The sequence below is a fragment of the Carcharodon carcharias genome, chromosome 17, assembly GCF_017639515.1.
Source record: "Carcharodon carcharias isolate sCarCar2 chromosome 17, sCarCar2.pri, whole genome shotgun sequence".
Classification (NCBI taxonomy): Eukaryota; Metazoa; Chordata; class Chondrichthyes; order Lamniformes; family Lamnidae; genus Carcharodon; species Carcharodon carcharias.
The window spans coordinates 10,002,569-10,013,356 of record NC_054483.1 but is presented as its reverse complement, the minus strand read 5'-3'; the positions used below and the strand labels follow the sequence as shown (position 1 = coordinate 10,013,356).

Sequence of the window (10,788 nt, the reverse complement as noted above, 5' to 3'; positions counted from 1 at the left end):
TCTTGAGGAGTGTCCTGATGAGTGCAAGACGAAAAGCTTTGACACGTCTCTTTTTCTCAGCAATGCAAACACCATTGTTAACCCTGTCACCCCGTTCTCAGCGGGATGAGGGAGAGAGAATAACCAGTGTCTGAAGCTGCAGCAAATTCTTTAAGTGGCGGGGAGGGGGTCGGAGGGGGTCTGGTGGTGGGGTATTTTAAACCTACCTGTCTGGGGAATGGGGCACTCAACAACAAAGGAGTTCATTTCTTACAGATACCTCAGCCTCTTTCCTGGCAGTGCTGGTTTGAATTATGCAGGGTGCCCATCTAAAGCTGGTCTTGGGGATTAAGTTCGGTCTGGTTTCATCCTGGACTCTGTTAGTTTAGTTGGTGGAATCCCGTTTGGAAAGCGACCCACAGCCTAAACGCCACTCGACCAGGGAGCGGGCTAGCAGCCAAGGCCATTCCTGACTGCAAGGATTCCCGGCTGGCCGCTGGGGGAGGTCAGTCTTGGCCTCGGTTGTGAAACGCCCCCCCCTCCACCCCCCCACCCAGTCAAATAGCCCATCGCCACGAACGAGAGTCGAGGAGCAGAAGGTGAAAGTAAGCCGATAAGACAGAAGTGCCACTCAGCTCCTAACTCCCGACAGTGCCGTGGACAGAGGTCAATTAAAACGCAGCCAAGGGGTGAGCACAGGGGTCTCCAAGTCGGCCCAAATCCTTTGAAACTCGTCCAGCTTCCCCACCCACCCCCCCATTTTAATTTCATAAAACAAAGAATGTCACTGTGGGAGAAAGAGTGTAGTCATCTCCCACTTGGTGTGACTGTAGCCTCTCGGAACTCTGCTTTTACAAGAGAGTACGTGAATTGAGTCATGATAACTTAACGGATAACTAGAAATGTTTCGGGGTTCAGGTACTCCGACACAAGTGCAGAGAGACTGTGCTTCCTCTATTGTGACCACTGGCTGGCTGGGTCACACACTCTTGCACCTGCTGGTGGGTGTGTTTCCCATTCTCCATCAAAGATCAGCTGCCTTTAGTTTTTAGAAAGGATCGAGAAGAGTAACGCTCCCAGTAGGTGAACAGGGAGGGTGGGAATGAAAGCTGCAGCTCAGAAGGGATCAGCGAGCCGGCAAACGCCACTCCGTGGAAATGCATCTGCTGGCGCGAGAGGCATAAAATGAGATATTCCAATCGGATTAACACCCTGTGTCTGCGTTTTTCCGGACAGACCATCACAGAGAAGCACAGGCTGAGCTTTCCTGAAACTGTGGATGAAATCTTAGACGTCTCGGAGGATGAAGGTGAGTGAACGCAATCCAGCACTAGAATCAGTCACTTCAGGAGAAATTTAAAACACTGGTATCTGGCTGTATGGGATACACATGGCTCATCCTGAGGTAACCGGGAGATGCAGTCTGATTGGCTTACTTAACTCCTTCAGATAAAGGCAGCAAGTAACGGCCTGACTTCTGTCACAGTCAGAAAGATGCCTCACCTCATCTGTACTGATCCCAAACCTGTTTCAGGAAAACCAACCCTTTGAAAAGTGCAGTTTATTTGTGACAGTTGAATGGTGATTTTTATTTTTCTAGCAGCGTGCTCGCACAAAAGCATCACTGCATTTCATAGATAGACAGAGGGAAATACTGTAGATTGTGGCGTATGAGTTGATCTTTGAAGCCTTGAAATATCCGTCCATAAAACGGGGGCGCGCGCAGAGTATAAGATGTGAACTGCCGGTGTTGGTGTGGGTGGTCGCCGTTTGAAATGTGAGAAAATAAACAACGTAACCCCGGCAATTGTAATTAAATCAACGTGACTTGCTTGGTTGAATGAATTTGATAGACTAAGGAGTAAAGGGTTTATGAGAGGCTGACAGGGAAGCGGAGTTGTGACCACAATCAGATCAGCCGTGACCTTATTGAATGGCGGAGCAGGCTCGAGGGGCTGAATGGCCTCACTCCTGCTCCTAAACCTGATGTTTGACCACAATCAAAACATTTAAAAAGCAAAAGTCAAAATTCGGCAGCCGACGTGGAGAGGTCAACAAGTTCATTCCGAGTCACTGTGGCTGTGACATCATCATAAAGATCCCACTCTGCAACAGATTTGACACTCTTGAGTTTCAAATCACCTCTTGCCAACAAATGACCTTCCCTCCCCAGCCCTTGAATTGGCTATCCTGCGTTTTGTTGAATGACCAAGTGACAGTCTGTGCGTTAATAGCGTCCCATGATTTGATGACAAAACCACTCAAAATATCAAACGTGACAGTGCGCAGACTTCCACTCTTTGTGAAGGCTTTTTCTCCATCAACCTTCCACCTATTCCGTTAGGCGCAAGTATCCTGGAATGGCCTGTTGAGGCACGCTTCCAAAGGTGGCATCATGGATGTTAGGTCACTGGTAAAACTGCAATGCAGGTGGTTATTTCTTCACAGGCGTCTCTTGATCTCAGCTGGTTAAATGGGATCTGATCGCGCCCTATGAGCTGCGTTCTTTGCGTAGGTCAACGGGATGCTAGGCCCCCACATTATCGATCCATAACTTAACTCCATTCTCCTCCACCCAACCATGGTCATAGACATGCACAAAAGCTCCCCAGGGAGCTCGATCTGCAGCATGGTTTTACATTTGAAAATTACCGTAGGCTTTCATTTTGTTCCGATGGCCAAGTGCTGGCTCGTACCATCGTGAATCTTGTCTTCTCCTGTTCCAGTGGTTTCCAGTGAAACGGTCTTCGAACCTTTCCACTCCACTGGTCGGTGGCTGGGCAGATGTTGTTCAACCATGTCGGCAATGTGGAATAATGGGCACTGGTGTTCTTGCTGCCACCCTGGTGACCAATTGCTGCAAACTGGTCATTTTGACATTGTGGGGTTTTTTTTTGGTTGTCTCTGAGTGATCTTGGTCTTGTGCTGCAACACCAGACATTTTCACTCCATGAAGCAGCTACACCAGCCAATTGTTGCTTTGGAACCTTTATCGGGCTCAGGGTTTGATTTGGCCCATTTAAATGTGTATATACACACGCTGTATTCCCGGTGCTGATGGGACCATTCTGACGATTTTCGAGGACTCATTCCGAGACCCGCTTCTCAAGATCGGTTCAGTGGCCTGGCCCCTGTTCTCGTGGTCCACTTGGTGTTGGTCGTCTTGTTCAGGGTTTGATTTTGCCATCATCCATTCTCGCGCCAATTCCTGACTAACACCAAATCCCCTCACTGCATTTGCCGAGTTGGCTTTGAAACCAGCCTTGTACTTGATTCGTTTTGCTGGAGGACCCATTTCTGTTTGTCGTTCGCCGTCGCGTGGTCTGGTCTGCACCTCAGGAGTGCACGTTTTACTCACCTTATAAGTCAGGCAGGCCATATTGCCAAGGAGATGCATAAGTGAAAAATTGTGGCTGACTCCTAATGCGAGTTTAACATTTCTTAGCCGAAAATGTTGGGGGCGGTGGGGTGGGGGTCAACTTATATGCCACATATGGGCCTAAATATGATCTTTTGTGCCTTGGCAATGCCTTACACATCATTCGACTTGTATGCTGTGATCTGCGTTAAAGGCTGTTCCAGGAAGGCAGATGTTAGGAGGTGGGGGTGGGGGGAGGGGGTTAGGGTTAGGGTTAAGGTGGGGGCCTGGGCTGGTGGGGAGGGTAGGGGGCTCTGAAAGCTCACTGACAGTGGTGGACCTTTTTCAAGGCAGAGTCCTAGCGATTGAGTTCCAAAGATTAGGACCAAGGCAGCTGACCTTTCTGCCATTGTCTGTGAGTGAAAGGAAGTAAGAGGCACAGACAGTGAGCACTGTGCAGGAAGAGAGGAAACACAAAGCCAGAAATGATCGCAGAGAATAGCGTGTGTGGAAAGACCCCAGGAGTGATTCCCAAGCATGGTCAAAGGTCTTCAGCACAAGTCGTGTCTTGTGTGTTTCAATGGCTTAATAAGAGTGGGTGAGCAGCCTCTGTACTGGTAAGGGGAAGTTTCTTACCCAAATGGTAACTTGAGAAGAGAGGTCTGGTCATATCATTTTGTACAGCTACACAATAACTAGCCACAGTGTCCAAACACTTTGGAGTGTTGTCTCCCTTTGTGCCTTAATGGGATTTCTGGAGTGGACAGCTGCCCACGAGCTGTTAACAGGATTGCAGCTTGGAAATGTGAGAGTGCTGTTTGGTGAGTTGTCGGTGTGACTTGAGCCAGTGAAAGTACTGGCAGAGAGTGTGCATTACCACGAGACTAGCCCCATCTGGGACGCAGTGTAAGATATATTCGGAAAGGGATTTGTTCACGAGTTACCTTTTAAACCTGAAATCATCATCTAAATACAAAGATTATTTGTATAAAAAAGTACAAATTGGAAAACACCATAAAAGAGCAAAGTCCATAGACAGGCCAAATTATTGACACCATGAGGGAGCATAAATATATAATGACCTTTTGAATAATTTTCCAAATTAGCAGAAAAATTACACTGTTGACAAGTTAAAAAATTCTCAGATATGTCTCAAAGTATGTGTGATTGCAGATATGTCCATCGAGAACAGGCAGCACAAATTGATGTAAATCATTGATTCAATATGTTCCCTTGGGTGAAGATGTTTCATCACTTTGGCCTGATGTGTGGTGTGGATTACATTGTCACCAGGCACTGAGATGCTTGGCATTCAAATTGACACATTGACAGTCCTTCCTGGTAATTATTTTTCTTTACTTCAATGGGTAAGTGGTCTTTACCAAGTGGAATTCATCGTGTAGGTGGGAGCACCTCATCGCCTGGGAACATGCGTCAATAAATACTTATAATTTGGCAACTGCAAGTTAGAGAGAACACCAACTAGGAGAGGAAAGTGTGTGTGAGAGGCTTATAGAGACAGTGAAAACACATGGAAGACAAGGGTGGGGGGATGGGAACAGTGGGAGGAAGAAAGTCTGATAAAAGAGAAAAAAAAGAGTTAAAAGGCAAACAGAATGATAATCGGAGAACGTGAGAAAACGGGAAACTTTGGAGACATAAATGAGATGATAAAAGCACGTGAGAGGCACACACAAGCAGACAGAAAAAGGTAGAAAACAGGACATGCAGAAGGAATCCAAGTGGGAGTCGTGTGGACACATAGTTAAGGGGAAAGAGAGATGCCACTCTTAAAAAGCACCTTGATAAGATATTAGCTAGTTGTGGCTTGGCAAATGCAAGCTGTTTGTCTACTGAGCTTGAGCAAAGTCTTTCAGAATTTGAGCCAAACATGATTAGACAGGGAGACAGAGCATCAGTAACAGGTCCTGTGAAAGCACTCTGTTAGGTGCAAGCTGTCCTGATTTCCCAGCCTTCAGCCATCTCCATCTTTGGTCCCAGACATTGAGTTCTGCCACTGGGCTGTGCCTCAGGATCTGCTGTTGTGTGTGTGCAGTGACTCTGTGCTGTCAACTGGCGAAAGTAGCTGCCACAGGAGAGCCAGAATTGGAATGTGTTGGCAAGGGTGTTCCAGTGTGTGCCTTTCACAAGGCCTCTCGGTGGCTGGAACCAGGCGATGGCTGTCAGGAAGACTCACACTGTGCCCCTCGTTCACAAGATGTCTCTGTCTGTACATTCAGGACTCCAGTCTTACATTTTGCTGCACCATTCACAGGGTATGCTGATTGAGGTACGTGTTTAAATAAAAACTGATCGGAGTTGTGTGTGTTCTGATGAAGGGTCTAAATGCTGCTCCTCTTGCTTCCTAGGAAACCCCCACACTCTCCTAGGTAGGAGTATGCTTTTTGCTTCAAAATACCCATCACTGTGCCAAACGCTGATCTAATTGGGGCAAAATCCCATCCCAGGCTGCTTCATGCTGAAACCAATTGAGAACAAAAACATCTTGTGTTTCTCTCCATTCCATCATGAGCTGTGTTCACATTACAGTTCACTCTCTCTCCAGCTTTGGGAACCCTTCAATGCTCTAATGTGTTGCTGCCATTTTCAGCTTTGGGAAGGTGGGGAGTTAACTGGCTGTTTACTGGAGCTTCTGTTGGGGAGATATTTTTAAGTTGTGTGGTTTAGAAATTCCTTTGTAAGCATATCTGGTACTAAGATCCCGCATAACCTAGATACTGCTTCTCTTGGCGCATGTTTACCATCCGCAGAGGAGGGGGGAGGGCCTTTAACCATCAGCTGACCTGTTGCCTTGCCAACTCATTGTAATTTTTTATGGGATTCCAAGTAGACAATGACATTGGGGCAGTTGCTTGCCTAGCAGCGAGGAACAAAGTACAGGAAGGATTGGTCCGAAGAGGGAAAGGAAATTGGATGGAATTGTGGGGCAAGGAATATCTGTCTTTGCGGAGATCTGAGAGCAATAGTCGGTGACCTCTTAACCTCCTTTGATCTATAGGGGAAGATGCACCTGCAGATAAATACCTGAAAATGGATGACTCGAAGGAGCACGAAGATGACTTCCTGTCTGCAAAGAAGGCTGCTGACTTTGACGTGTAAGGTTGATTGCATTTGTTGGGGGTGAGGGGACACTGCATGATACGCTGACCTATCCCAGCACCACGACCTCAGCCCATCAGTCACATTCCATGGGCATGTATCGGCGTGCTGAGTATCTTTCAGATCCTTTACACTTGGGCTCCTCACACGTGTAATCCAGGTAAAGGGATAAGACCATATCCAGGAACTGCAACCGGTCCAGTGAGGATATTAAGAGGAGGAATAGTCTGGGTTGTATTTTGGAGCTGATGGAGGGACGAGGGAGGGACATTAAGGGAAAAATGGTACGAGATTCTTTTGTGTTTATCATTCTTTCTAGGTCCAGCTCTCCCGCTATACACAGAATGTCATTTGCTGCCCCAGAAATCGACACTGCAAAGGACCAAGTTCCAGTCCAAGCACAGCAGGTATGATGGTACAGCAGGTATGATGGTACAGCAGGTATGATGGTACAGTAGGTATGATGGTACAGCAGGTATGATGGTACAGCAGGTATGATGGTACAGCAGGTATGATGGCACAGCAGGTATGATGGTACAGCAGGTATGATGGTACAGCAGGTATGATGGTACAGTAGGTATGATGGTACAGTAGGTATGATGGTACAGTAGGTATGATGGTACAGCAGGTATGATGGTACAGCAGGTATGATGGTACAGCAGGTATGATGGCACAGCAGGTATGATGGTACAGTAGGTATGATGGTACAGCAGGTATGATGGTACAGCAGGTATGATGGTACAGCAGGTATGATGGTTCAGCAGGTATGATGGTACAGCAGGTATGATGGTACAGCAGGTATGATGGTACAGCAGGTATGATGGTACAGTAGGTATGATGGTACAGTAGGTATGATGGTACAGCAGGTATGATGGTACAGCAGGTATGATGGTACAGCAGGTATGATGGCACAGCAGGTATGATGGTACAGTAGGTATGATGGTACAGTAGGTATGATGGTACAGCAGGTATGATGGTACAGCAGGTATGATGGTACAGTAGGTATGATGGTACAGCAGGTATGATGGTACAGTAGGTATGATGGTACAGCAGGTATGATAGCACAGCAGGTATGATGGTACAGCAGGTATGATGGTACAGCAGGTATGATGGTACAGTAGGTATGATGGTACAGCAGGTATGATGGTACAGTAGGTATGATGGTACAGCAGGTATGATAGCACAGCAGGTATGATGGTACAGCAGGTATGATGGTACAGCAGGTATGATGGTACAGCAGGTATGATGGTACAGCAGGTATGATAGCACAGCAGGTATGATGGCACAGCAGGTATGATGGTACAGTAGGTATGATGGTACAGTAGGTATGATGGTACAGCAGGTATGATGGTACAGCAGGTATGATGGCACAGCAGGTATATAAAGTGTTTGCCCAATGCCCTTGTTCAATTGGATGTCTGGAAGCTTAAAAGGGTGGAAAGGTCACCCTCTGAGTTATGTCCACGTGTGTATCCTCCTCACCTGGACTTTTCTTCTGGTGGTTCCTTTGGAATTTTCTCCTGCATAATTCCTGTTCACTTGTGGTGTCAGTCCTCAATCCCACAACGATCCGACCTGAAGTAAGCTGTGGCCTGACTTGTATCATCAACCACTTAACATGGGAGGGCTTGCATGTGTAAGAGTGAAGGGCTCTGTCCAATTGGATGTTCTCATTTGAACATCTGAACCTACCTTTGTGTCAGCAATGATACCCAATGACTTTTAACGTATTTGCATGCTCCAGTTTGGAGAGTAGTTGTCCGTGTGTATGAAGCACTTGAACTCAGGGTCTACAAAGCCCAAGAGTTGTACAGTGGATATCTATATGTAGCTACTTGTCTGGTTTGCTGCTTGCAAGCTCTGGCCCCCAGATTGGTGCTAAGAACACTCTTCGCATGAAGGAACTGAGCAGTCGTGGTTGTGAAACCAATTGGAGCCCCAAATACAGCAACACCGAGGTGTGGGTCCATGGTAAACCCTGCACACTCACTGGGGCCTAATCTCCATAAGGCCTGCATTGGGGCCAGCACAGGCAGGAGTTAGGCATTTTCCCATAGAGGAAAGAGATTGGAGACAATGGACTCTCCGACTCCTGGTGACTGTTCATTGGTGGGAGCCCATAGGGCAGGGGGGATTTGAAAGGAGGAATTATCTAATTCCTCACGGACAGAATGTTCACTGAGCTGGTTGAGATGCAGTTCAGCACTCTGTGTTCACACTCCCCCTTTTTCTTGTTGAGTGAGGAACCCCCAGTCCCAGCGCAATGGATGCAGCGTCGAGTGGAAACAAGGCCCTCGGACCTGGAAAAGGAATAACCCGAAGCCCCATCCAACCTCCCTCTGAGCGTTCCGCCTCGGAATATTCTGTCCCACCTCATCTCCAGATCAGGCAGAGGCAAGCTGGGAAAGATTCTCGTCCCAAAGCTTCTGCCCTTTCCACTCACCGAGCCTGGACTGGTCATTTGCGGGTGCCTCCTCCACTGCATAGAACACGATGCCTGTTGTGGTCAAAGGCGTGTCACCCTGCAGAGAGTCGCCAGCCTGTGATGGATGTTGGACTGCCTGAAAGCCAGCGAGCTTCTTCCCCAGGAGACTGAAAGGTGGATGAAGTCCATTTAGTGGCAGGTTACGTGTAGTCTTTGTGGAGTGGACTGGACTGGACTGGACTGACTGACCTTGTGCCAGTTCAGGGTTTCTTAACGTCTCCTCTTTGTAAATTGTGTGTGTGCAGCAGCAGCAACAATATTCCATCTCCGTGTCCAAGGACGTTGACGAAGATTCCTTCACACCCAGCAGCCCGGCAACAGAGACATCTGATAACATCAGCCCAATCGCCAGCCCCATCCACACAGGGTAAGTGGCTGTTGTGTGTTTGAGAGCCCTCAGTGTACTTGTCATCTCATTTTCCGCCTCTTCAGGGAATAAAGTGTCACCAGTCCACATCCTCTCCAGAATCAGTCTGGAAGTGGGGGCTGGAAGAAAGTTAGTCTGCAGTACCTCACGGAGTATCTCTTTCATTTTATTTTCATTAGTGAAATCAGCAGTCCAGCTTCTGAAAAGTACGACAGTACGAGTTCTCTGGACAGTCCCATTGACAGCACTGTCCTTCCTGGGTAAGTGAGATTGGAGGGGAAACGTGCAGGTTACCCCTGTACAGGCTCCCTCTCTCTCGCTTTCTTACTTTGTCTTGGTATTATTGAAGGTGCTCAGTGCCTTCCCTCTGAGGGAAGTGAGACTGAGAGAAAAGTCAGCATCTTGCATCATGCAGCCTCTCTCTCTCTTTTCTGTTTTATTAGCATGTCCCCCAGCAGTCCAGCTGTGGAAACAACCCATAATATCACTCCTGTTGCCAAACCTGTCCGGGCTGGGTAAGTGAGGCCAGAAAAGCAGCAGGCAGCCATGTCTAAGCCTGTGATTTTTCAAGAGCACTTTCCTCTCCTTGCAGCTTTGCTCCTCCTGTCTCTGCCTTTCAAACCTCCAGCTGTGAACTTTATCCTGTCCGGTCAGCAGCGCTGAGACTGTATCATCTCATTCCAGGTCCCAACACTGCATTAGGCTCTGGGGTCAACACAGGGCCTGGGGTCACAGGGCAGACGAGGGACAAGGCCTGGGGTCACAGGGCAGATGAGGAACAGGGCCTGGGGTCACAGGGCAGACGAGGGACAAGGCCTGGGGTCACAGGGCAGACGAGGAACAGGGCCTGGGGTCACAGGGCAGACGAGGAACAGGGCCTGGGGTCATAGGGCAGACTAGGAACAGAGCCTGGGGTCATAGGGCAGACTAGGAACAGAGCCTGGGGTCACAGGGCACACGAGGGACAAGGCCTGGGGTCACAGGGCAGACTAGGAACAGGGCCTAGGGTCACAGGGCAGATGAGGGACAGGGCCTGGAAAAATAGGGCACAATAGGAACAGGGCCATGGGTCACAGGACAGAATAGGAACAGGGCCTGGGGTCATAGGGCAGACTAGGAACAGGGCCTGGGGTCACAGGACACAATGGGAACAGGGTCTGGGGTTATAGGGCAGACTAGGAACAGGGCCTGGGGGCACAGGGAAGACTAAGAACATGGCCTGGGATAACAGGGCAGACTAGGAATAGGGCCTGGGGGCACAGCATAGGCTTGGAATAGGGTCCGTGGTCAGAGGGCAGACTAAAGCAACACGGCCTGTGGTCAGAGGGCAGATTGGAGTACAGGTCTTAGCATCATGGGACAGAGTAGGTATAGAGGCTGAGGTCAAAGGCCAGATTGGAAAACACGTGTTATGGTCATGATAGGTGCTTCAATGGTAGTGAGAGATGCAAATTTAAAAATTAACTGAAAACTTCACGA

At 48.4% G+C, this 10,788-nt stretch overlaps 1 protein-coding gene across 7 annotated transcripts in view; it reads left to right on the top strand.

Moving 5' to 3' along the window:
* LOC121289965 (ankyrin-1-like) overlaps nucleotides 1–10,788 on the top strand; it is a 248,871-nt gene that overhangs the window by 153,159 nt on the left and 84,924 nt on the right. For 6 of the 7 annotated variants that reach the window (XM_041209988.1, XM_041209983.1, XM_041209987.1 and 3 more), the window contains 6 exons: nucleotides 1,216–1,288; nucleotides 6,357–6,453; nucleotides 6,777–6,864; nucleotides 9,188–9,309; nucleotides 9,489–9,569; nucleotides 9,753–9,824. In XM_041209988.1, coding sequence (XP_041065922.1) covers nucleotides 1,216–1,288; nucleotides 6,357–6,453; nucleotides 6,777–6,864; nucleotides 9,188–9,309; nucleotides 9,489–9,569; nucleotides 9,753–9,824 — 533 coding nt within the window. The remainder of the gene's footprint in view (nucleotides 1–1,215; nucleotides 1,289–6,356; nucleotides 6,454–6,776; nucleotides 6,865–9,187; nucleotides 9,310–9,488; nucleotides 9,570–9,752; nucleotides 9,825–10,788) is intronic. The other variant, XM_041209986.1, reaches the window with a different exon arrangement.